Source organism: Callorhinchus milii, unplaced genomic scaffold (assembly GCF_018977255.1).
Source record: "Callorhinchus milii isolate IMCB2004 unplaced genomic scaffold, IMCB_Cmil_1.0 Scaffold3, whole genome shotgun sequence".
NCBI lineage: Eukaryota > Metazoa > Chordata > Chondrichthyes > Chimaeriformes > Callorhinchidae > Callorhinchus > Callorhinchus milii.
The window spans coordinates 76,093,059-76,120,915 of NW_024704744.1; the positions used below are offsets into that span (position 1 = coordinate 76,093,059).

At 43.2% G+C, this 27,857-nt stretch overlaps 1 protein-coding gene across 1 annotated transcript in view; it reads left to right on the forward strand.

Moving 5' to 3' along the window:
• Positions 1-27,857, forward strand: part of LOC103181625 (inactive tyrosine-protein kinase 7) — a 116,799-nt gene that overhangs the window by 47,201 nt on the left and 41,741 nt on the right. The window contains exon 2 of the mRNA XM_007898245.2: positions 24,615-24,908. Coding sequence (XP_007896436.2) covers positions 24,615-24,908 — 294 coding nt within the window. The remainder of the gene's footprint in view (positions 1-24,614; positions 24,909-27,857) is intronic.

Below are 27,857 nucleotides of genomic sequence, written 5' to 3' on the forward strand. Positions count from 1 at the left end.
CCACACACCTCTTGTTTTTAAAACGTTCTGGGACTTTACACTGCATGAGGATCGTTATATAAATGCAATATAATATTATTTATTATAATTTCTCTTCTCAGCCCCCAACCCCACACATTTTTACACTAACTGCTTAAAACGCTAATCCTGGTGGTGTCTGTACACCACATAGTTCCCATGTGGGGGGGATAAAGACTTCCTTTGGTAGAAATTCCCATAGATGTGTTCAGGAACAGAATTCCATACACACCCATCTATTCTAGTAATAATAATCATTGCATTTGATATATAGCACCTTATCACGTCATTGAGATGTTTCAAAGTGCTTCACAGAATATACTGCAAAGTGGATTGACTATTTCGTGATTGAAAACATGGCAGCCAATTACGCACAACAGTGTCCCACAAACAGTCGTGGACTTAGTGACCAAACTTTTTTGCAGGGATTACTATCCCCAGAAAGCGATTCACCCATCGACTAACACTAGTTTCTATTCACTGTTGGGTAAACAGAGGCCTGTGCAGCAAGGAAAGTTGCCTAAGGTTTCGCACCGAGTGGGAGTCGAACCCAGGTCCTCTTGCTTGAGAGGCGAGCACACAAACCGCTGCACTGCAGGACTCCTAAAACGTGGATGAGTAAAGCATACAGTATTTTACACTGTTTACTCATGTAAATTATATTGCACTATTTTGATGCAAACCGAAATGAAACGACTACCATATTACTTAACTGGCCAGATTGAGGAAGAAATTCCCATGGCAAATTAAATGAAAGGGTTATATTTTATGTTGGACATGATGCAGAACAAGACTGTGGGTCCTTTGTGAGGGCTTGTAAACTCATTGCAAATCCATACTTTTAATTTCAGATTTTATTGCAGGAAAGTACTAATGGACGCAGGCAGGGAGTGGTTTTAGATTATGAAGAGGTCATTTTTACTGTGTAGTGTAAGATGCAGGTGAGGGAATCTAGGAGTGTGTGTATAAAAATCGTAAATGATTTCATGTTTTGCAACTACCTTGAGTACAAGCCAGAGTAGAAACACAATTTAAATACTTAGATAAATGCAATTCACAAGTGCTGTGTGTACAGTGGGAAAATGGATTTTAGGTTGCTTTTAGATGTGATAAGTTATAAAGTTTTGAAGAAGCAATTTGCTTAACCAGCGATCAAATGCAATAAAACATTTTTTTATATGAAGTGACCATCAGCCTCAAAGTGTCCATAATTCCAACTTGTGAATTGGCAAATGGGAAATGTGCAAGACTATGTGTCTTCTGTTTTTTTTCTTCTGCAAAGAACCTTTTCAGGTTCCTGCTGGTGATCAGTGATTCACTGTGTGGGCAATTCAGAACACTTAGCTCTCTGTAGCTTTCTGTGAAATTGGGAATTGTTGAAACTGTCCTCATGTCTGGTTTGTGTTTCTTAAGTTAAACATTCTGTCTATCCACAATGTAAACTTGGATTTGAGATTTTAATCAAACCTAGGAAAGAGACTATGGGAAGATTTCTTTTTTTTTCTGTGTACAGTTGCTATCTTAACTGCAGTTATGCAAAATTAGAAAAGTTTGGGGGGTGAAACACATTTAAAATGTTGGATAAGCATTGAAGCATTTGAATGGCAGTTTCTTGTCCCTGTTCCACTCCCACCCACCTCCCTCCTCTGAGCCTTTCTGTTCCACTCCCACCCACCTCCCTCCTCTGAGACACACGCCCATTGAATATCTAGACTGGATTACATAAAAGAGTAGATTAGGTTCCAGGCAGTTTCACTGTGTTTAGGCACGCAAGGTTTAAAGTTCTAAAATTTCAAAATCCTTCATGCTCTTTCCCTCCCTATCACTGCAATCTCCTCCAGCCCTCTCCGCTGCTTGTGCCCTCATTGACTTTTCCTGGTATGCATTCCTCACTTCCTCAATCAGCCTTGAGAGCCTTGAGCTACTGTAATTTGCTTTCTGGAACTCTCTCCCAAACCCCTTTGCCTTGCACTCTCTTTCCTTGCCTTCAAAGCCCTCTTATTTTATATAAAAAATTAGCTTTTTGACTTTGTAACTTCTTTAAATTCTCTCTGGTGCCTCCTATTTTCCTCCCTGCTCGAGTCTCAATGGTCTTTCTGAAGCACTTCTTGAGGTTATCTTTCAGTGAAAGTCAACAACAACAACTTGCATTTATACAGTCTTTCATGTGGAGAGGATGTCTCAAAGCACTTCACAGAACTGACTTGGCGCTTGGGCAGTGCGGTTGGAGATTGGGGGTTGGTGTGGGGGGGAGATGACAGAAAGTGTGGTTGAAGAGATTGGTCTTAAAGCAGGTTTTAAAAGTGGTTGGGGATGAGACAGAGGGGCTCCGGATAGTTTCAGAGTGAGAGCAGAATGGCTGGAAGCTCATTCGCTGATGGTGGGGTGCATCAGGGGGTTGCAAAGTGGACAGCAGAGCAAAGGGAGGGAGTCATTTCATAAGTGCATGTTTTTCTTTTATTGTTTACGTCCCCCTTTCCCCGGTTGTAATTTTAGCAGCCATGTGGACTCCAGGAGAAAAAAAAGCTTTTCTTCAACATCAAAGTGCTTTTTCTGATTATAATAATAATAATCCTTGTATTTGATATTGCGCCTTATGTCATTGAGACGCCTCAAAGCGCTTCACAGAATATATTGTAGAGTGGATTGACTATATTTTGTGATCGAAAACGTGGCAGCCACTTACGCCCAGCAGTATCTCACAAACAGTTGTGAGTTGAGTGACCAAACTTTTTTGGAGGGATTATTACCCTGGAAAGTAATCTGCCAATCAACTAACACTGGCTTCCACTTACTGCTGGGTAAACAGTGGCGTGTGCAGTAAGTAAACTTGCCTAAGGTTTTGCCCCGCCGGGAATCGACCCTGGGTCCCCTTGCTTGCTAGGCAAGCATGCAAACCAATACGCTGCAGGACTCCTTAGATGAGGATGAGTAAAGAATGTAGTATTTTACACTGTTTACTCATGTAAATTATATTACACTCCTTTGGTGCAAACCCAAAATAAATGGCTAGCATACTATTTAACTGGCCAGGTTGAGGAAAACCCCATAGCAAATTAAATGAAAGGATTATGTTTTATGTTGGACATGATGCAGACAAGATTGTGTAGACTTGTAAATGCAAGTGGATTGACTGTATTTTGTGGGCAAAATGCAGCAGCCAATTGCATACAGCAGTGTCCCACGAACAATCGTGGATTGAATTGGAGATATTTTTGGGGGAGGGATTATTAAGCAGAGTTGTGTGGAGTAAGAAAATTTGTCTAAGGTTTCTCCCTGTCCAGGAATTGAACCCGCATCCTCTCACTTGTGAGGTGAACATGCTAACCACTTCACTATGAGACTCCACAAATCAGAAATTTGATGTACAACAACAACAAAATTGCATTTGTGTAGCACCTTTCATGAAGGGAGGACCTCCCAAGACGCTGGTACATTGGATATGTTGTTTTAGATGCATTTGCAATGATCTAGCTTTTTGCCCTTAGGCTGATTCCATCTCCAGAAGAGGGCAAAGAATAATTTAGCTAAACCCTGATAAATAGAGAATGAATTTGCCAAGAGATTTTTTGCTTGGGTTGAGGTCTGTGTAAAATAAGATGAATTTGTAAATCTTTGTATGGCAGTTTGTTCATTCAGTCATTCAACATGCTTTGCACTGAGTAATCCTTACAATGGGTATTGCACCTCAATGAAGGATTATAATGTCTCAAAGCACTTTACAGTTAACTGCAGTCAAATCTAGTAACTATGGCTAGACAAATCCAGCAGCATTTGTGCACCCAGCAATGTCCCGCAAACAGTCATGAGGTGAATGGCCGAATTATATGAGGTATGTTTCACATTCTGTGACAGAGGTTTCTTTAAATTTAAAGTAGTCCTGTGACGTAGTGTTTAGAGCACTCGCCTCACAAGCGAGAGGACCCATGTCCGATTGCACGGCATGGCAACCTTCAAGTTTTCTTACTGCACACGCTTCTGTTAAGCTAGCAGGAAATATAAACCAGTGTTAGTTGATTGGCGGATCTCTTTGCGGGGGTAATATTTCTTAACAAAAAAATGTGGTCATCAATCCACCCATGACCGTTTGTGGGAAACTGCTGTGTGCAATTGGCTGCAGTATTTCACCCACAAAATACAGCCAATTCACTTTAAAGTATATTGTGTGAAGCTCTTTTAGATGTCTCAATGACCTGATAGGGCGCTATATCAAATACAAGGATTATTATTGTCATTATCTGTTTGATCAGACGCATTTCTGCTGTTTGGGGGCTGAGCAGACACTTTTTTGTGTGACGGTGATTTATTTAAATTTCCAAGAGGTGAGCCTTTGAAGTCACTGGCAGGCTAAACTCATTTGCCTCAAGTTTAGCTGTACTATTTTAAAATGAAGTTTATAAGTCAGGTTTGCTTTTGCTGAAATAATCCCAGTTTATTATACTGATTAGATTGATTCATCACAGTAAACAAATTACTACTGTATATCTCTGACACCAAGGCTTCTTTACCTTTACATGTTGTTTAACTGCTTTCCACTCCCAACACTGAATTTCAACAACTCATCCATATTTTCAAACTGTCAACGCCTACATGCAGCTCTGAAGCTAGGGTCAGAATAAAATGTGGTGAACTCTTGTTTGATGTGGAATGCCAGATGCCCCATACTGGTCGTTACTTCCTGCTGCACACAGATGAAAAGGAGCAACTGAGGCAGATGGCTTGATAGATGGCACTTAAGGTGGATCCTGGGAATGCAACGACAGCAGTGGCTCGTAATGTGCGAGATCAGAAGGATGATCAGACATTCAGATGACAGCTAAGATTGTCGGGAATAAATTCTTTGGTTCAGCTGATGGCACAAGGCCTCGCTCAGCAGGTCGCTTGTTACTCAGTTTACTCAAAGAAAATGAGCCCAGCAGTATAGAAGACATCAAAACAATCAAAAGATAGAATAGCTGAAATGTCCACACCACCGTGAGAGAAGCTAAACTAAACTCCTGCTATCTTCATCTGGGCTGATTTGAAAGGAACATGCGACTTATTACGCTTTCAAGGAAAACAGTTTTTTGCTCCTCTACAATGCATTTAATAGTTGTACCTTTGCGCAATGTCTTGAGAAACCAAAAAAGAAAAATAATCAAGCTTCTATAACCTCTATTAGTCTCAAAGCACTTCACAAGTCAGTACATTCACGTCTGGAGACTGTTTTTGCAGGCAGTTGTTTTGCACACAACAAAATTCGACAAATGGCCATGAGCTGAATGATCGATCTGGTGGATTGTTTAGAAAATGCACACAATCCTCCAGATAAATTTCTCATTCACCACATGGCAACTTGTAGGATGTTACTGGTGCAGACAGCTGCTCTGTTTGCTTGCAAAAACAGTCACAACACTTGATAACAATTGCGTGCGAATCCTTTTGAGATGATAATAATAATCCTTGCATTTGATATAGCGCCTTATCACGTCTTAAATATATTGACTGTATATTTTGTGGGTAAAATGTGGCAACCAATTGCACACAGCAGTGTCCTACAAACAGTCTGGATTGAATGATTTTTTTAAAGGAATTATTCAACATGATGGCATATCAAAAGACAAGACTTTTCCCTCGATCGGATTCACCAAGAACTGGTTGAGTTTGTTTTCATGCAGTATGTGAGATATTGCCAGTGCGAAGTAACTTGTATTTGATGATACGACAGTTAGTGTGAAGGAAAGGAGCTTTGAAATGTTTTGGTGTAATAAGATACTTGGCCAAATACAAGAACAGTATTTCTTGCTGCGTTCTTGAATGCCTTAGAAGGATTATTTACAAAGTGGCATCAATGTTTGTGCAGTGGTGTGGTACAGGTAAACCTGTAAAAGTGCTACCTGGTGCAAAGCTGAATTTGAAGTGTGTGTGTGTATATAGCGTGCAAGATAATTTGAATTATATGGTTCTGGTCTGAAATTCCCACCTGTAGAATCCACTCACCGAACGTAACTGAGAGTAGATCCTTTCAGAAAATTTTGCTCCTTAATGCAAAGTCTATTTAACACGAGAAATCTTCACCAATCAATCCGCCCACCTACCCTTTCTGTAACTTAGAGGATCAATTACACATTATTCCATCTAATCCTTTTATGAATTTCATTAGTTGCTGATGGAATTTAAAACCGTGCCAGTTTGTGTTTTAGGTTCCTGACGAATATTCAGCAATGTAGAATAAGAAGAGACTTATTTTGGCTTCTATGGTACTACTTCAATAATACAAAAGCCTAAAATATTCCCATCTTCCCATAACTCAGCAGGAAAAAAATTATATTTCAGAACTTTGCGTTCCAAGGTCCGACTGACCTTGTTAAAGCTCTGATCTGGTCCGGGATCTTGATTTGCAAGCTTTGTTCCTATATGCTGTTTAGGAGCTAGGGTTTGTTATATAAACTGTTTTAATATGTGACTAAATAATTGCTCTCTACGGGAGCTTTGTATCTTGATTGTAACGGGCATTGATTTAATCTAAAGTAATCGTGGTGAAGCACAGCATCCTAAGATATTCACATAAAGATCTGTGTCCAAGCAGACCTGGTATCTCACCATGGCTAAATCCTTCACTTGCTCCATTAACTATATGGATAAGAATGTTTCAATCTATTTGTACCATTTCTTGACATGGACATTTTTTTGGTCAGAATAGCTGCCAGTGGAGAGAGGAAGGAAGAAAATCTGCCTTTAGGCTTTAGAACGGGCATCAATAGCAACTCGTACCCTGTGTTTTAAGACTAGTTGCCAGAGGGAACAATGGTTAAAAATGTTTTAAAGGATTTAGCTGTATTTCTTGTTTCATCTCAGTTTGCTTTATTTTACTGTCGTCTTTGTAGTCTGTTGCCACATCTGCTCTTGAGTGTGCTGTGATCTGTAAGCAGTGCTCATTAACCAAAAGATTGTTGCAAGGCTCTGGGCAAATGCATCTGGAGCCCATTTTCATTTAAAATATCCTTGCTTGAAATAGGGCCAACATTTCTATCTGCATTCATATACAGGAGAGGACCTTCTTTTTCACCCAAGTGACGTTTTGTTTGGTAAAGTGGGGGAAATAATAATAATCCTTACATTTGGTATAGTGCCTTCTCACGTCTTCGAGACATCTCAAAGCGCTTCACAGAATATACTGTAAAATGAATTGACTGTAGACTCTAGACTCGCTTGCGAAGTGAATGCTCGAACCACTGAGCGACAGGACTCTACATGGGGTGGGGGGGTGGGAGGGGGAGAGACTGATGGGCAAAACCCATCAGGATGGTCTGGTTCTGGAGGCTTGAACCATTTGTTCTTGTGCAATGGATTGAGGGCTGTGGAAAGGGAGGCAATGAAAGATTCTAGCAGTGAGTAAAACCTGATTGTTAGTCGATTGGCGGATTGCTTTTTGGTGAATATTACTGCCTGATAGACTGAGGTCAAATGGAAAGAATTGAATCTCCAAGTGACATATTTAGCTCCAACTGCCATAGGCAGCCTGTTCACTGCATTTTTAATTATCTGTTCCTTACATTTGAGAGTAATGTTTTCATACAAACCCCATACAAGATCATTACTTAAGCTCTCTAATCAAGCCTGAGGGTGTTTTTCCTGGTGATGCTAGTGGGAGGGGGAGGTGGGGTGGGCACAGAGAAGTGGGAAATTGCCTGTTTCAATTTGAGAAATTGGGAGTTTCATTTGAAAAGAACAAAAGTTTCCCTTCCAATATTTGTTTAAAAATTGCTTTGAAACAATACAGAAAAATCCAGTAACTGGGGTTTGGAAAGAACTCCAGTTATTGGATAGTATGAAATCTCGGCAGCTTTTTAGCAATTGCATGTAGAGACTGGGTTCTGGAGGAGACTATTCTAAACTGAGGTTCTGTCTGCCAGTTCAAATGGACGTTAAAGCTTCCTTGGGACTATCGAAAAAGAGAAGGAAGTTTCTCCTGGTGTTTTGGCCAGAATCTCCCAAATAAAATTGGTCACTCACTCCATGGCTGTTTGTGGGATATTGATGCCTTCAAGTTCATTGCCGTGTCAGCCTACAATATACAAAACCTTGCAGGTTACAGTAACATCGTTGAGGTGAAGCACTTTGAAGTGTCCCCCCAATGTGAAAGGCGTTCTATCAAACGCAAGGATTATTGATCACAGCAGCTTGGCAAGCTTTCCCACTGCTTGTCCAGCTTGGAACACCCTGCCATTAGGGCTTGCTTTGGCTTGCAATTCTGACATTCAGTGTGCAAACATGTCATCTTGCAGCCAGTTCAGCTCCAAAGAGACCCTGCTTTCTCCTCCCCCCCCACCCCGAAAGATATCTTGCCCCAAAATTCTCCTGCCTCTACCTCCCTTCAAACTCCTTTGAATATCCTCCCTCTTCAACTGTGCTTTCAAGCCTTTCCATTACCCCTCCTCCCTCTTATTCAGTATGTATTGTACCCCATCCATTTCAAGAGTTTTGAGACGCTCTCTTATTTGAAAGGTGCTATGTAAGTGCAATTCAATTGATTTAACAATTCACAGAATCTTTCCTGTGACAGATTCTACGTTGGATGCTACACCACAAGGTGCTTGATACACAGAATGTTATCAAAAGCTGCAAGGCTCTGGCAGAGGATAATTTCACAGCATGAAATGCAGAGCTCAAAGTGTTAACAGGACACACTATTCCACATCACACTCACTCTTGAGATGCCCTTATTCCATTCCATGAATAAGCCACCTTGAAGCCAGCACTTGTTGTTAATTGCTTCTTCGCTCATTAAGGAAGCTCTCATCCAGGAGGACAATTGACAAAAAAAAACTGGCAGGAGATGGGCTTTCAAACTAGCTGCTTTCCCACTACAGCTTCACATCCTGTGTCAATTAACACGCAACAATAGAAACCTTCAAACAGGAACCTTGGACACTGCTATAAAAAGAGCGCCCCAATCTGTTATGAGACAGACATATATAACACACAGAGGCAGCCCCCAGAACAGGGTCAGCACCAAAGTTCACAACTACTCCAAACCCTGAGAGCTTAATATAACTGTTAACCAGCCTTGCTGTCCAACCTCCCTCCTTCAACTGAGCCTGCTGCAAGCTGGGCTATAGCACAAATGCAAACAAAACAATGGTAACTGGAAAGTTCTGAAATCCAAAAGCTGACAAAATTTCATACTATCCAGTAACTTGATTTTTTTTCAAACTCCAGTTATTGGATAGTATGGAATCTTGGCAGCTTTTTAGCAATGGCATGTAGAGACTGGGTTCTGGATGAGACTATTCTATAGCTGTGTGAGACAAGGGGGAAGGGAGAAGGAATTGGCAGTCTCAGAGATGAGGTTTATTGGGAGCAAAACAATCTTAGATGCAAAAAAAACTTTTTTTTATAACCCCCAAATATAGTCATTTGCTGGAATATATTCCATACTCTATGACAAAAGGGGCAAAAGAAAGTTTTGATACAGAGGATCACCGATATCTGAGCCTTCAACTGGTCACAAATTATTACCTGTCTTAAGTGAAGGAAGCAGAGGGTTACTTGTAAAGAAAGTTATGTTGAAATAGTGAGCGTGGTCCCTTGAGTCTGTTCTGGGGAAACCAACAGCACTCCCCCCTTCCTGTACATAAATTAGCTGGTTTAATAGACTTGGTACAACAGCTACATTTCCCGATGACACCAAGACAGTATTCATGAGGCGGCTGAGATCTCACAAAAGGTTGGGAAGAGTATGTACATGGGCTGATCTTTGTCAAATTAAGTTTAGTGCAGATACATACAAGGTACTGGATATGGGAAGTAAAAATAGGAGGCTCATGTACTCCATGGATGGGATAGGGGTAATTTGCAAAAGATCGAGAAGTGGTAATTAGCTCATGTTTGTCATGTCCAAATTGTGAGAGGCAGCAATGAACAAGACAAACGGACTACTGGGCTATATTGTCAATAGTTGAATTCCAAACTAACCTCTATAGAGGTTTAAACAATATCAATTTAATTTTTAAAATTAAGTTTAATTGTTTAATTTAAACAATCAATTCACTTTGCAGTCTATTCTGTGAAGCACTTTGAGACGTCTAGAAGATGTGAAAACGCTGTATCAAATGCAAGTATTATTATTGCCTTCAAGGGCCTTTACATTGGCATGAAAAAAATCAGAAAAGCAATCCTAAAATTCCCATCTGGTTAAATCCACCTACAACTCTGTAAATGCAGTTATTGTGTGATATACAGTAAATTGCTTTTATGGGGTGGGGAGAGAGCTGAGGTGAATCAGATGTATTCTTATTGCCCAAGGACATGTGGTTGAATTCTGTCATAGCAATTGTCTCTGTGATAAATCAACAGAAACGTTACTAGGCCTCAACGGCTTCCCTTGCTTTGATTCAAGACCTAATTTACTATCCGCTGCTCATACTCGCATGTGTTCTTTTTCAAGTGTAATTGAGTTTAAGTTGCAGGGATTGGATCAATCAGAATGTTAAATGCATGCATCCCACAGACCCTGATGTATAGATTATATATGGAGAAGAGGGGGAGTTTTTTTTCCGAAATAATCTTTCTCCATTTCTTCCCCATATGAATTCCCAGACTCCTCAGTGCTAATGGTAGAGCAACATTAATGTTTCTCCCACAAAATAAAGTCAATTCACTTTACAGTGAAGCGCTTTGAGACGTCTCAACGATGTGATAAAACGCGATATCAAATGCAAGGATTAAAGGATGGTAAAAGAAAGGAGTTACTGTACTATGTTACAGGATCACTGTCTTCAGATTATATTAGAAAATCTTATTATTTAGTAATGTCGGCATTTGATACAGATCTTCGATCCATATAGACCATATAATGTCAAAGTGCCTTACAGTGAATATTAAGTGTAGTGACTGTATTTTTGTAGGTGGAAGAGCCTGCCATTCGTGCACAGTAATGACCCCAAAACTGACAGAAGGTGCTTGACCAATTTATCTGGAGGATTATTGACCAGGACACTGGGAGAAATTTGCTTCTCTTTTCAAATAGTGCTGTGGGTTAGCACTCCCCCAATACTGCATTTTGAAGTGTCAGCTCAGACTACGATAAGCCAACCACTGGTTTTTGAATTGATTTAAATCCAACTCATACTGATGGGGGATGCAAAGTTTCTTCTTGCTTTGCTGTAAATATCTTACATGAAACGATATTTGGCAGTCTCAGCCAGTGCCTGCTGGGTATGAATCCACAGCATACAATACTCATAAAATGCCCCCAAATTCTTTCTCCTGTCCTCCTTACTGAATTCTCACTCCCATCACAAAAGCACTTCAAGATATTAATCCATGTGAAGGGTATAATGTTGGGCAAGTTTCCTTACTCCATACACTTGTTTACTTCGCAATAAGTAGGAACCCGGTTGTTAGTTGATTGGCGGATCGCTTTCCGGGGGTAATCGAAGATATTCTGTGAAGTTCTTTTGAGCTGTCTCGAAGACATGATAAGGTACTATACCAAATGCAAGAATTATTATTATTTTCCCCACTTTTACCAAACAAAACGTCACTTGCATAAAAAAAGAAGATCCTCTCCTCCTGTATATGAATGCAGATAGAAACGCGGCAACAACAACAAAATTAAATTTATAGAGGCCTTTCACGTTGGGAGGACGTCACAAAGCGCTGAACAGTCAGGTGTCGGGACCTGAGCATAAGGGAGGGGTGCTGTAGCAGTGAGGGAAGGCAGAGAGGTGGAATGACGACCAAAGGCACGATTGAAGAGCAGGGTATTGAGACCGGCCTTCAAGGAGGCATGGGAGGAAGTGAGGCGGAGGGACCGTGGGATGGAGTTCCAGACTGTGGGAGCAGAGAGGCCAAAAGCCCGGCCACTGATGATAGGGCAGGTCGGGCAGGAGAAATGGAGCAGGCCAGAGCCTGATGAACGGAGGGAGAGGGCAGGTTGGTAGGGAGACAGTAGGTCAGAGAGGTAGGAGGGGGCAAGGCATGGATGGACTTGAAAGTGAGGGCGAGGATCTTGAATTCGATCCTCTGGGGGATGGGGAGCCAGTGGAGTTGGGGGATGGTGGGAGTGATGGGTTCACGGAGCCTGGTGCGCGAGAGTACACGAGCTGCAGAGTTTTGGATGATCTGCAGCTTGTGAAGGGAAGAGTTGGGAAGGCCGATGAGGAGCGAGTTTCTGTAATCGAGCCTTGATGTGACGAATGCATGAATAAGGGTTTCAGCAGCCTGAGGGGTGAGGCAGTGACAGAGTCTGGCAATATTGCGGAGGTGGTGGTAGGCAGTGCCGGTCATGGCGCGGATGTGGGGGAGAAAGGACAGTTCAGTGTCAAATAAGATACCCAGGTTCCTGACTGGCTTAGTGAGGTTGAGTGTGCAGCCGTGGAGGCTGATGCTGCCAGCGCCTGAGGTGCGGAGGCGCTGGCGTGAGCCAATCAGGAGGGCCTCAGTATTGCTGACGTTGAGTTGGAGAAAGTTGGCCCTGGCCAGGTCTTGATGTCGGACAGGCAGTTGGTCAGGATGCCAGTAGTCTTGGGGTTCAGGGTGGAGGCAGAGAGATAGAGTTGGATGTCATCCGCATACATGTGGAAATTTATGCCATGTCTGTGGATGATGTCACCGAGGGGGAGCATGTAGAGGGTGAAGAGGAGGGGACTGAGGACAGAGCCCTGAGGAACACTGCGGGGGCTGGAGGAGAAGCCGCGACGAAGTGGAGGCGGTGTGAAAGGTAGGACCTGAACCAGTCAAGGACAGAACCTTGAAGGTTGAAGTGGGAGGAGAGGCGGTGGAGGAGGATTGAATGGTCCACCGTGTCAAAGGCAGCGGAGAGGTCGAGGAGGCAGAGGGAGTCCTGGTCACATATGGTCAGGATGTCATTTGTGACCTTGACCAGAGCAGATTCTGTGCTATGGGCAGCATGGAAACCCGATTGGAGGGGTTCATGGAGGGATGGGAGGAGATGAAAGAGCGAAGTTGGGAGGCAATGGCTCTCTCAAGGACCTTTAATAGGAAAGGGAGGTTTGAGATGGGCCGGTAGCTGGATAGCCATGATGGGTCAAGGGAAGGTTTCTTAAGGTTGGGGTGATAGTGGCTGTTATGAGGGGGGATGGAACAGTGCCAGATGACAGGGAGAGGTTGATGATGTCGGCAAGGAGGTGGAGCTGGGATTTAAGGAGAGGGATGGGGTCCAGGGAGCAGGTGGTGGGCTTCATGGAGGATATGGTGGTGAAGACAGAGGAGGGGGGGTGACAGGTTCAAAGGTTTGGAAGGAGGGATGGGTAATTGTCGGAGTATGGTCGGGGGTTAGGGAGGTGGTGGAAGTTGGGAGGGCAGTGGCAGCTGAGCGGATTCCCTCAATTTTGGACTCGAGGAAGTCCAGCATTTTCTGGACTTGGCAGTGCACAATTGCATTGGCAGCCAATTGTGCACAGCAGTGTCCCACAAACAGTGACCACTTTTTTTAAAAAAGGATTAGTATTCCTAGAAAGGCAATCCGCCAATTAACTAACAACCGGGTTCCTACTTACTGCTCGGTAATCAGAAGCGTGTGGATTAAGGAAACTTGCCCAGCGTTTAGCACTGCCTGGGAATTGAACCCAGGTCCTCTCGCGAAGCGAGTACTCTAATCACTAAGCTACAGGACTCCACAAAGTTTAAGTTATTATTGAGATTTAAAGAATTTAAACTCCTCATTGATCAGATTTAATTTCAAAGTTTCTTCCTCTGTCATTCTCTTATGATTCTAAACAGGAGCTCATCATACCAAATAATAATCATTCCTTGAATTTGGTACATTGGCTTCATCAGGAAGGAATCTCAAAGGACTTCACAGGAAGTACTGTTAAGTGTAGTGACTGCATTTTCAAGGTGCACCTATCCTGATGCTTCGGGTTTGTCATTATTTGCTCCAGTACAAGGAGCAGCTAGTTATTGAACCAGGAATTGGATCGATAAAATTCATCCATAATCTTTAATGGACTCAGAATTCACTTGAATGTACCAACTTTAATGTGTCATTCATGTAATATTTCTTGAAGTCTGTTTAACAGATTAGTATTTTTCATCTTGCATAAGTAACAGAATTGTATTGATAAATGTTGAAACCTCTTCAGCCCTTTGAGTTGGGAAAGACTTTTTGCCTCTGCTGAGTGAAGAAGTGGTAAAGATGACTGACCGCTATCGAGTAGGAGCTTTAACAAAACCTTGGCTCTGCTCATCAGGAAATTCAGGGATCTGCAAAGCCTTGATTAACCCATGTTTTCTTGGTACCAAAATGAAATTCTCCTGTTTTCCAGCAATTGTCAGGATTAACATTTCTCACTGCATTCCAATGTGCAAACCAACATGCACTCACGTACTGCCTTTCATTCAAGGCAATGTCTTGTAATCTTCAATTACTAGTTTGTAAAAATGTACATTTGTATGCATTAAGTAAAAATATATCTTACATTTCACGTCAGGAACACGTCTCAATGAGCTTTACACTGTTGGCCGGACACCCACACTGGGGTTAAGAGCTGAAGAGGGGAGAGCACTCTGGGTTGAGTGTTCTAGAAAGCGGGGCAGGCTGGCTAAAAGCTCGCCCACCAAAATATGGTACTTTGCATCATACAAATTGTAAAAACCCAATATTCCGATAGAAAAAAAGCCATTTATAACCTAACCAGGAGCCACAGACATTCAATCTTCAGTTGATAAGAGGACAGAAAGCTGAATTAGGGCTGAGCATACTAACCTTCATTATCCTGAATTGATTGTTTAACATTTGGTCAAACGTTCCTCTCCTTTGTCATCCTGCCAGTCATCCCTATCATCTTTGGGACATTATTCTACGTAAAAGGTGCTATGTTAGTGCAAATTGTTTTTATGCAACATTTTGTGATTGGCATTGAGAGTGTTAATAAGTACATATTTGTCTCTCTGTCTCTGCCCTCCCCCTTTCTCCCCCAATTCAATTTGTTACAGAAATAAAATCTCTTACAGTTTTAGTCCATTAAATTCCCAGATCTGCCATTTCCTGGGGCCAGAGACTGCAGCAATGAGAACAGAGAGCGCCTTGTCACATTTGGGGAGGGGGTGCTGCTGACTCAAATTAAGAGTTAAGACTGGTTGCCATAGGGATTTTGTAAGAGACCAATTCTTGTGGAGGAGAGACAGAAATGGGAGAAGAGCTGTGTGTGGGCATGTTTCTATACAGAAGGTCTGTAATGAGAATAAAAGACAGATTGAGGTCTCCTGCTGTTTGGAAGGTGTATGAATGTCGGGCAACATAGGCCCCCGGTTCCTGTTTGCCAGATTCACAGAAGGGTTTGCAGAGGCAAACTGGGTTTCAGTGCAAATAACGCATAGGTTAGTACAGAGCCTTTGGATTGGTGGTTGTCCTGATGTGTGGCTTGTATTTCATAACATGTGCAACTTGTGCCATTCACACTCAGCACAGTTTCTTTCATCGTGTCCCAGCAGAAAAGCGCTGCAGACAAAAACACAAGGGGTCAGGAGAAGTGCTGGGAATCTTATGGTGCCTGGGCTGCGTTTAACCTGTTCAAAGCTTTCCCATTTTCTGACTGGCTGCGTGTCATTTCCTCGAATGTCTGTAGCACTGACTAGCCCATTAATTTCCAAAGTTTATGGCAAAGAAGTAAGGAAACGCATGGAACCATAGAATTTGGGTGTTCAGCACATGTAAATCCGCCATCGTCTGTGCCTGGAACTTTACTATCCTGAAGTGGTTTAGAGTTGCTTCCTTGCTTCTGAATACTTGTCTTTTTTTTCTGAGCACCTTATCTGGAAGAAGTAATGTACACGTCAGTACAATCTCAATGTAATTGATAAGATGTGTGATGGAATTGGAAGTGGGCAAAAAGTTAAACCAAAGTCCTGTCTGATTGTTGCTCAGGTGGATGTTGAAGTTCCCATGACAATCTGTGAAACCTGTGCTAAATATTGCATGTTGTCTAACATAGCCATATGTTAGTGACACAAGATTTTTCTCCATTGCCACATACACAGGTTGTAGACACTTGCGTTGTGGGGGCAGTGGCAGATGGGTCTTTAGTGATGAGATGTTGCAGTGATAACTGGCTGGCATTGTGGTCAATCTTCCTCTGTTTGGTGTGACAGAGTGGAAATGATTTTTTTTACCAAGTGAAGCAAACTGGACTTCTTGCATAGTCTGGGGAAGGAGTGATGTCCGATATACAGAGGGGTAGACCACTTTCTGGTTTGTTACTGGTGTGTGAATCACAGATTGGTCATCAGGACTCAAAGTGTTTTTATTACGTCAAAAAATTCCACAGCAATATGATTGTAGATTTTTGCGACAGCCATTTTGTGCACAGTAAGGTGCCACAAATGCCCATGAGCTGAATGATCAGTTCATCTGTATGATTGTTGGCCAGAGAAGGAAAAGGGAATAAACTCCTTTCTCTTTACAGATAGTCATGGGAACTTCAACATCCACCTGAGCAACAGTCAGACAGGACCTTGGTTTAACTTTTTGCCCTCTTCCGATTCCATCTTATCAATTACAATGAGATTGTACTGATTTGTACATTGCTTCTTCTGGATATGAAACCTCTGGTGTTCAAGTGGATACGATATATACCTTGTCTTTTTCTTCCACTGGAACTGATGGCATTTTTATCATGGTGGTGCCCATAGCATGAACATATCTAAGGATATAATAATAATCCTTGCATTTGATATAGAGCTTTTCACGTCTTCTAGACATCTCAAAGTGCTTCACAGAATGTACTGCAAAGTGAATTGACTGTATATTTGTTAATTGCTCACAGCAGTGTCCCAGAAACAGTCGTGGATTCAGTGACCAAATTTTTTTTTATCCCCGCAAAAGCGATCCGACTAACAACCGGGTTCCTACTTACTGCCAGATAAATGGAGGCGTGTGGAGTAAGGAAACTTGCCCAACATTTCGTCCGGCCGGGAATAGAACCCAGGTGTCTCGCTTGTGAGGCGACTGTTCTAACAGGACTCTACAACTCAGAGTATAAACTCAATGCTGCAGAAATGTAGCAGTAGTAGCAAACTATAAGTACTAACTTTTAATTTGATATTATTACGACAGTGCATTAAATTGCATTAAATCCTAAACTCTGAATCTTACCAAATGGGTGTATTGCAGAGCTTAAATGAATTCTGCCATTTGCTTTACTGTAGTTTTCCATGTACTCCCCCATATCTGTGCCATGACCTGCTCTGCCTTCCCCCACCTCCGCAACATTGCCCGACTCCGCACCACCTCACCCCTCAGGCCGCCGAAGCCCTCATACAAGCATTTGTCACTGCAAGGCTCGACTACGGAAACTCCCTCCTTGTCGGCCTTCCCTCCACAAGATGCAGAACATCCAGGACTCTGCAGTTCGTGTCCTCTCCCGCACCAGGCTCCGTGACCCCATCACCCCCACCCTTGCCCAGCTCCACTGGATCCCCATCCCCAGAGGATAGAATTCAAAATCTCGTTCTCACTTTCAAGACCTTCCACGGCCTTGCCCCCTACTCCCTCTCTGACCTGCTGACCCCCTATCAACCTGTACACTCCCTACTTTCAGCAGGCTCCGGCCTGCTCCATGTCTCCCGCCCTACCATCAGCGGCCGGGCTTCCAGCCTCTCTGCCCTTGCCTTTGGAACTCCATCTCACAATCCCTTCATCTTGCTCGCTCCCTTCCCTCCTTCAAAGCATGATTCAAGACCCTCCTTTTCGACTGTGTTTTCAGCCACCCTCCTACCTCTCTGCCCTCCCTCATTCCAACCCTGTCCCCCCATGCTCGGGTCCTGATCCCCGACTGTTCAGCGTCGTGGGACGTCCTCCCGATGTGAAAGGCGCTTTACAAATGTAATTTTGTTGTTGTTGTTTACTGTAGTTGAGTAAGACATTTGTCAGTACTTCAACCCTTTAAGAATGATTTTAATCCTTTAAGAATTTACTTTCAAAAGGCATACCTCTTGTTCCTTTAACAAAGTATAAACTTAACTCTGGAACATTCTCCCTCAATCCCTTGGTCTTGCCCCCTCTCTTCCCTTTTTCAAGACCCCTTTTTGACCGTTCTTATGGTCACCTCCCACCGCCAGGCTCCGCCACGTTTGAGCGCTCTGAGAAGCTACCCTGCGTGGAGGGCGCGGCATAAGTGCAAGTTGTTGTTGTACTTAAAATCGACCTTTTTTCGTGATTATCAAGGTCAAGTGATGGGGAAATGGAATGCTTTTTACATTAGTTGTACATAGTGTCTGTGACAAACCTGGATCAAATAACAGCACAGACAAATGCAGTACAAAGCTTCCTGTGCAAAGTTTCCACTTCTCATGTGAACCATCCTTAGTCTCCGACTAAAGTTACCAGTTGTGGGCCTGACCCATTGGAACTAAGTTGAGATTGGCTTAAACCTTGTTTCAAACTGAACGCCTCAAAGGCAGCACACAGAGGAAACTTCCTCTTGTTTCACTTTTGTTAAACCCACCCCTCCTACTCTGCCTTTATAAAGCGTGCGGTTTGAGACATTTTTCCTACATGAAAGGCTCTATATTAAACTGAATTGTTAAAATTGCATCTTTAGGGGGAAAAAGTGCTGGGGTCACTGAGTTTCAAACTGAAGAGTAAGTACCAGTTCCTTCCCTCCCTGGGTGTAGAGATCCGGTTATTTTAGCCTTGTATTCCAATAATCTCTGGGTAAATTTTAACAGCCATCCTTTACTATTAAAAAGGTGTTTTGGGTAACACATTAAGTGTTCTGATCTTTAATACACAGGAGCAAGGCAGTTCATCTGGTGACTGACTTGGAAATGTGTACATTGAGTAATTAGCCTGTGCCTCTCTAGGCGGTCTGAGCGCTGGAGAACTGCCCGCTCTGTATTACCGTAGCTGGCCGATTATCCTAATAGAAAAAAGGAATGCAGCAGCTAATTAAATGTAAAATGGAATGCTTTAATGGCTATTAATTAATTTCCTCGTTTACTGGAGTCACAAAGTGCTGTGTGTTTTGCTCCTGAGGCTTCACCTGAATCTGTTAGCCGCTCGGGTGGATTTTTTTTCCTGTTTTGCAAAAAGCTTGTGATTCCCATTACCGCTGATTTCTCAAGTTAGACCATTGAACTCGAGGTTGCTGTGAATGCCATTTCATTTGCGCGCACGTGTGTGGTTTAACAGCAGCTAGCAAGTTACCCTGTGTGGGGAGACTGCTACTTAATTGAATGGTTATGTGTTCGTTGTAATTAGTGCACATCTATTCGCTGCATTCTCATCCATGTAGATGTGAACGCTTCCCATCTCATACAGTTTCTGGCCGGTTTTGTTATGGTTTAATCAATCTAGGATGTGAAATTATTTTCTCCTTCCTTGAGCTCTTAGCTTAAGCTGATGCTCCGACACAGTTCTGAGGGAGTACTACATTGTTGGAGGTGGTCTTTTCAGATGGGACGTTTAAAAACTGATGCCCCATCTGCGTTCATTCAGGTGAACATTGAAGTTGCGAAACCTTAGCCAAGTTTCCTTACACCACACGCTTCTGTTTACCTAGCAGTAAGTCGGAACCCAGCTGTTAGTCGATTGGCGAATTGCTTTCCGGGGATAATGATACCTTCAAAAATAATAATAATAATTTGGTCACTCAATCCACATCTGTTTGTGGGACACTGCTGTGTGCAATTGGGGAGCGAGAGAATCAGACATGGGCATCAGACACATCATGAACAGTGGAGTATAACGACCGGGCAGATTATTATTACAGTCACAGTAGGCTTCTGGTCAGTCTGTCTGCAGCACAAGTTTTTTTAAAAAAAATAAATGCAGCACTAAAACAGATGCATATTACTAAATCATATTTGTGCAAACTGTGGCTGGCATGTCAGAGTGCAGAATGTATGGTTTCACTCATCGTGCTTCAGCAGCTGAGCCTTGCCTGGGCCTTGCACTCAGACTGGCAGCTGATTTATGTTAATTGCTTTTCAAAAAGCATGTTTTAAAAATGGTGAATGCCTTCTCTAACCCCAGCACTTGATTGATCAAGGTCCCTTTCAGTGCGCTCAGACCATGGCTGCCACATTTTGTCTGCCAAATATACAGTCAATTCACTTTACAGTACATTCTGTGAAGTGCTTTGAGCTGTCTCAACAATATAAGACACTATCAAAATACAAGGATTATAATATATATGCTTTGGTATTGTTGATGTGGTTCTCGTACTCTGTTGGTGACCATTAACATCAGTTTCCAGGCTTGGGATTGTAGGTGAGGACACAAATGCAATAGAGTTGCTTTACCCAGTGATCCTCTAAAGGCATCCTTTTTGTTTCTAGTTGTGTTTTTTTTAAAACATTCCTTGTTCCGACTATAAAACAGGCCCATCTTCTGGCCGGATCTCATAAAATCGGCTTGTTCAGTCAGTTATACGGAGCTTTCTTAAATTATTGATTTTAAATCAAATCTTTAGTATTTGCCCACACTCTCGCTCTCAGTCTTTCTCTTTCCCTCCCCACCACATATATGCTATGCTAGTGCTGGCATTCATATGTGCTCCTTTTACATTCCCACTGTTAATGGCACCGACTGACTGCAGTTGAAGCACTATTGCTCCTGGGCCACTTCTCAATCATCTGCTTTTCTTCTTGTTTTCCCAGATTTTTGCCTTTCAGGAAGTTGGTGAATCCTTGAGCAATGGTATCTTAAACATTGCACACAAACGATTTTATAGTTCTCTTCTAACCTTTCTGATATTGGAATAATGGCCTGTTGTAGCACTTGACTATCTGGTGACTTTGGTTCCAGTCTTTGTTTGCCAGTCTGCCACTGCTATTCAGATAATAGTGATGGTGTCAGCCTGGCTTATTTGATAGCACTCACATCTGAGTCAGAAAATTTAAAGAATTTGGTGTCTTAACCAAATGATGGCACCTCTGACAGTGCAATGTTATTATAGCATTGCTTTGGAATGTCAGTCTCGACAATGAGTTCAAAGTCCCACCATTGGGCTTCTATCCATAATCTGATTGAGAGTGCTACCGACTGAGCCAGACTAACACTTAAATAATTCACTTGAAGGGTCAGATGGATAATTATTTTTTGAAAAATTACCTAGATGCTCTTTTGTGTTTTTCGATTCCTGTACATACCTATGGTGACACCACACTGGGAGACAACAGGAGATTGGGTAAACTTGAACCTGGAAAATTCAAATTATTTTCATTATGGGTTGTCAGCTGGTAAATGCAGCATTAAATAAATGCCAACTGCTGTGTCTCATACTTGATCCCATGAACACTCCAGCACTTTTCAGAGCACAAACTGGTTTTACAGCCAGATGTTACGCTGGTTTGAAGTGTGCCCTCCAGTTAGAACTATTTGTGCACTCATCCGTTGCAAGGACACTGCAGTCTGAAGTGCTGTGGATTTTACAGCCTCTGGCAAGGACATTCCAGCCCTAAGTATGTGATTGATTGGCTGATGTGCTCCATAACACATCTGGGATCAAGAATGAGAACTGAGCATGTGCTGCATTCAGCTGAAAAGGCTGCACACTGCAACATCTTTGGGTAATATGGTTCAACTGCTTTGAACATTGCTCGGGTCAGATCCTATCTGGCTCTGGGGTGCTGTGTTCATTTCTGGTTGTCATGACATAAAGTTGCTGCCTAAAATGCAGAAGAGTCCCACTAGGATAATCTGAATGTTGGGATGGGCTTCAAGGAATAGTGAGAGAAGTTTGGGCTCTTCAGCTGTGGAAAGAGAAGTTTCCTCGAGGATCTTAGAGTTAAAAGATAGTTAATGGGAGTAGAGAAATGCCGAACAATTGAATATGCCAGGAAATATTTCCTTACACACAGGAAGATCAGCAGCAGCAACAAGTTACCAGCAAGGGTGCATTAGGCCAGGACACTGGACTCAAACAAATTGATGCTATGTATTTTGGTCAGCTAGGTGTCTGATACATGCAGAAACCCATCACCATGCTTAAGAGTAAACAAACCAAACTTAGAGCTCCATTCATCCTTCTTATACATGGAAATTCCAGAGCTATTTGTTGGCGTGGAATACACAGACTCTCCCTGGAGGAACACATCCTACTTACCTAATTCCAGAGCGTATACGGCGCAGGTTGGCAAGATTGGTGTACTGCTGGAGTCTGACCAACTAAAACCCTATAGCTTGCTGTCTGGCAAGCTTTCCCGCTGCTTGTCCAGCTCGGGCCACCCTGGTGTTGGGGCTTTGGCTTGCAGTGTTAACAGGACCTGAGTGGGATGACTCCCTCCCCCGTGATTGGTCTGCCCTTCCAGGTCCTGCCGATGAGCCAACCTGGCTGTGCTGTCATCAGCAGTGCCCTGGAATACTACGGACCTGTTTGGCTCAGGAACCGGACTGGAGACCATCACCGAGGACGGGCTGGATCCCAATATTCCACTGCCAAACGTGCCGTTCCATTGTTAAGCTCCTTAAGTGCTGGGCCCTGTTCACTTCTTTCTCTCCGCACCCCCCCCCCGGAGAATATAACTTTGATATAATAGGAAGACAGTAGGATAAATTACTTATCTGGAGATGTTGTAAGGAAGTACTGAATAATTTGGGATTGGATATTTCCGAGGTGACAGAATGGAAATCGGAGAGCAAGTTGACCTGTGGTACTCTCGTGTGCTTCCTAACGTTTGGGTTGGAAGCTGTGTTGGCAGAGATCAGAAAATGGACCTGAGTGGATCTTAAGAGCAGGAATTCATAACAGCAGGTGCAGTTTTACTCCCTTGTTAGTAAGAGAGGCCTTTTTAATGACTGTTCATGATTTTCAACATAGTTGGATGTATTGTTTCTCTAAATAGTCCAATTTTCATCAATCTGGGTAATTAGTTGTATAAATGAGGTTGATTGACACAGATTACACTTGAAACAATATCTCCCACTAATGACCCAAGGAAACTGGTGACTGTCTTCAGATCTGTTAATTGGTAGATCTTTAATTGGGTACTGATGTTTGACAAGCTTTGCATGGACATTGGGAAGCTGTGGAATAGCTTTTCATTTGGTTTAATCAACTGTTTTATATTGCAAAACTAATTGCAATGCTTGTGCCTGAAGCAATGAAAATTATGCAGAAATCTCCCTGGCTCCTGATCTTCCCAATAAGATTTTTTCCTCCCCTTTTTTAAAAAAAATCTTTGTCAAGTCATTTTATAGCTTTGTATTGGATGAATTTAGTGCAATTGTTTTAGGGAGAAATCTACAAGAGCAAATTGCATTTACAATACTTGCACTTATATAGCCCCCTCCACGCAGGATAGCGTCTCAGAGCGCTAGAAGTCGCAGAGCTTAGTGGTGAGAGCACTTGACTCGCAAGCGAAAGGACCTGGGTATGATTCCCAGGCCGGCCAAAACGTTGAGCAAGTTTCCTTTCTCTACTCGCCTTTGTTTACCTAGCAGTAAGTAGGAACCCGATTACTAGTCAATTGGCGGATTGGTTTTCTGGGGTGTAAAAATTCTGTTTTTAAAAAAAATTAGGTCACTCAATCCACGACTGTTTGTGGGACACTGCTGTGCTCAATTGGCTGCTGCGTTTCGCCCACAAAATATGCAGTCAATTCACTTTACAATTTATTCTGTGAAATGCTTTGAGACGTCTCGAAGACCTGATGAGGTGCTATATCAAATGCAAGTATTATTATTATAGAGCACTTCACAGTGGTGGGGTTGGATGCTGAACAAAGGAGGAGGGGAATGTGACCAAACTGGGGTCAAAGAAATTGAGTTGATTTAAAGTCAGAAAGGGAGCAAGGAAGAGGGGAGTGGTAGAGGCAGATTACTCACTCTACTCTGTTTGTGGAATATTAGTAAGTGTCTGTTTTCTGCCACATCAATAAAATCTAGGCGTTACACTTTACAGCATATCCTCTGAGGTATTTTGAGATATTTTGACAATTTGAAAGGTTCTATATCAAATACAAGGATTTTTATAATTGTCCCACTATATTATCCTCTTATTTGTAAAGAAGGAAGGTGAATAATTCACGGTAAAACTGGGAATGCTGTGGGTAAATGTGAGCAATGTTTTAAAGCATTGTTGGCTTTGATGTTCCAATGAAGTTGGCAACCTGTGGACGTGTGTATAATGCTAAACCTGCCCCTCGGGCGGGCTGTGGATTAGTGTCTGTTGTGAGCAAAGTTTGAACTCTCGATTCCATTGGCATACGTGTGCCATAAGAACAGTGGTGTTTGTTCCTGCTGTGAGTAGATAAAGCCAAGGGGACCATTACACTCTGAACCCTCAACACTTGGCTGAGTGTGCACCTTGAAGCACATCACAGTTATCAAGTGTAGTGACTGTTTTCTTTGTAGACAATGGCAACCGTTCCGTGCACTACAATGTCCCACAAACAGCGACAAGGTGAATAATCACATTTATTTGGAGGGGTGTTGGCCAGGATTGATATCAAGGATGGTGACACAGGGAGCAGTGGCACAGACATGAGGGGCTGATTGCACTCTGGGTTGCTACTCTGTTTGAGGGGCACCATATAAATGAAAGTTGTTGTTGAATCTCGTGGGCCTGTGCTGAAAGCTTTTTTTTATGACTAACGACTAGTCTTGCTGATGGTTTATACCCGTGTTTTGTTTCTCCTCCCCACAGTTTGTTATGTCCAAGCCATCATCATCTTCACCAAAGAGCCGTATTCCCAGGACGCTTTGCATGGACGCAGTGCCATTCTCCGCTGCGAAGTGGAGAACCCACAGAACATAGAGTTTGAGTGGCTGCTGAACGGGAAGCCAGTGGATGTCTCAGAGAGGCGCTTTGTAGAGGGCAGCAATCTGCAGTTCACAGCGGTGGAACGGAAGGAAGACAGTGGTGGCTTTCAGTGCATAGCGCACAACACGGTCACTGGAGAGGAGGCTCAAACAGCCGAAGCATCCTTTAATATCAAATGTAAGTGTGGCTGTTTTTTGTGTTTTTTAAGGAGACACTCCTTAAATGTGAATTGCGAGTGTATGTGGGGAGGCAGTGTCACATTTTAGCTCCGTTAAGCACTCTGGGATGCTACATTGCTAGAGGGGCGCTATATAAATGCAAGTTGTTGTTATTAAATTCCTAAAATCCTGACATGGAGGGAATAGTCAATCTACTTCAATATTCATTGGAAGGGCAAGTTTGTCAGGTATCAAATGTGTAGGAAGTGATATTTTTTTTGGTCAGTTGGGTGTCTGGTCTGACACATGTGGAAACCCATCACCATGCTCGAGTATCGAAACCAAACTGAGAATTTCATGCACCCCACCTACACATGGACATCCCAGAGGTTGATTGTTGGAATGGAATGCGCACTCTCTCCCTGGAGGGACACATCCTGCTCACCTAATTCTAGAAAGTATTAGGCACAGGTTGGCACAAGCCTAGGCTTGGGGACCCCAGAGTGTGCGTTGGGGTAACTGCTGGAGTCTATCCAGCTAAAACCATATAGCTTGCCATTTGTAGTCCAGTAGCTCAGTGGTTAGAGCGCTCGTCTTGCAAGACAGCGACCTGGGTTCAATTCCTGACGGGGCGAAATGTTGGGCAAGTTTCCTTACTCCACACGCCTCTGTTTACCTAGCAGTAAGTAGGAACCCGGTTGTTAGTTGCTTGGTGGATCGCTTTTCCGGGGATAATAATCCCTCAAGAAAAAAACAATGATAATTTGGTCACTCAATACACGACTATTTGTGGGACACTGCTGTGTGCAATTGGCTGCTGCGTTTCGCCCGTAAATATACAGTCAATTCACTTTACAGTATATTTTCTGAAGCGCTTTGAGACGTTGAGAAGACGTGAAAAGCGCTATATCAAATGCAAGGATTATTATTATTGATATTGCTGTCTGGCAAACTTTCCCGCTTCTTGTCCAGCTATGACCACCCTAACCGTTTGAGTTAAAAGGAGCTGAGTGGGAGGATTCCCTATTGATTTGGAAGTGGAGAGAAAAGGTTTAGCAAGAATGTAAATTTTTGACTATTAAAGAATCCAGGAAAAACACAGGGAAGTGGACTGAATAGATAGCTCTTTGAAAGAGCTAGCTTGGACACGATAAACTAAATGGCTGTAGAGTTTTCTGACTCCTGCTTAAAATTTGCTGATGATTGTAGGTCACCTATGTAGCTGCTGTCCTGAAAAATGAATGGGCAGTTGGCCACCTGTGACTCAAAAGCTCCCATTCATTGATTGTGAAAACAAACTCAGTGGAGATCACCAGAGTATCTTAGTGTCTGAAATAGCTTTGTCTGCAATGCAGCTGTCCTGATTCAGTCGACTGCACTGACTCCTGTGGCCGTTTACAGTGAAGGGTGTTAAATTTCAATGGATGTCATTTTAAAGAAATGTATAAATGTGCTTTAATGAACTCGTGAAGATGTGAAATATTCTGGTCTCTGCATCACTGGTCCTTTGGGGGCTTATTCGAACTGGAAACCCATTTTCATGCTTTCACTTTTCCAGTGTGCCTAATGATGCAGATGGGTCCAATTAACTTAAATTAAACCAGCTACAGAGTTATAGAAAGCAGTAATACCATTAGCGAGGCAGCCATCCACATTTTGCTCAATGGCAAGTGATGGCTGAAGTTGTCATTGCTGAATCTCCAGTTCTATGGAAGAGTGTTTTTTATCCTATGCTTGTGCAAGAGAGGGACTGTCTGTATGGGGGTGTGGGGAGAGGAGAGAGATTCTCGGCTGTCTGGGCTCGCAGATCGCTTCGGATCAGGACTTGAACTTTTTCGTCCAGGCTGCCACTCCAATGGAGCCCTGGGGTGCCCTGCAATGTCAGGGAAATGTCCTTTGGACAAATTTTAAAACTGGTGTCATTCTGTCTACCAGTTCAGGTGGCTGTTAAAGATCAGTGACTATGCAAAAGAAAAGAGAGGAAAGTTTCTTCTGGTGTTTTGGCCAAACAATCCTCCAGATAAATTGGTCATTCAATTCATGGCTGTGTAGTACCTTGCTGTGTGCAAAGTGGCTAGTGTGTTTGCTTACCACACCGACTCGTGCGGTGTTCCTCAGGGCTTTGTCCTTGGTCTCTCCTCTTCACCCTGTACATGCTGTCTCTTGGTGACATCATCCGCAGACATTAGGTCAACTTCCACACGGATGACACTCAACTATCTCTCTGTCTCTATCCTTGGCCCCAGGACCACTGATGTCCTGATAGACTGCCCGTCAGACATCAAGGCCTGGATGAGAGCTAGCTTTCTATAGTTGAACAGTTCAACAAGACTGAGGCCCTCCTGATTGGTTTTCACCAGCGCCTCCGCACCTCAGGCACTGGCAGCATCAGCATCCAAGGATGTACACTCCACCTTACCAAGCCCGTCAGGAACCTAGGCGTCTTGTTCGACCCTCAACTGTCCTTTCTCCCCCACAACCATGCCATGACCTGCTCTGCCTTCCCCCACCTCCGCCACTGCCTCACCCCTCAGGCCTCCGAAATCCTCGTACATGCCTTTGTTACAACTAGGCTTGATTATGCCAGCTTTCCCAACTCTTCCCTCCACAAACTGCAGATCACCCAGAACTCTGCAACCCGTGTCCTCCTACACCAGGCTCTGTGACCCCATCACCCCCACCCTCACCTGGCTGCACTGGCTCCCCATCTCTCGCAGGATCGAGTTCAAAATTCTTGTCCTCACCTTCATGGCCTTGCCCTCTCCAACCTGTTAATCCCTTATCAATCTGTCCGATCCCTCCATTCAGCAGGCATCGGCCTGCTCCACATCCCCTGCCCGGCCTGCCCCACCATAGGCGGTCAGGCCTTCAGCCTCTCTGCCCCCACCCTCTGGAACTCCATGCCACATCCCCATTGCCTTTCTTCCTCTCTTGCCTCCTTCAAGGCACACCTCAAGACCGTGACTTT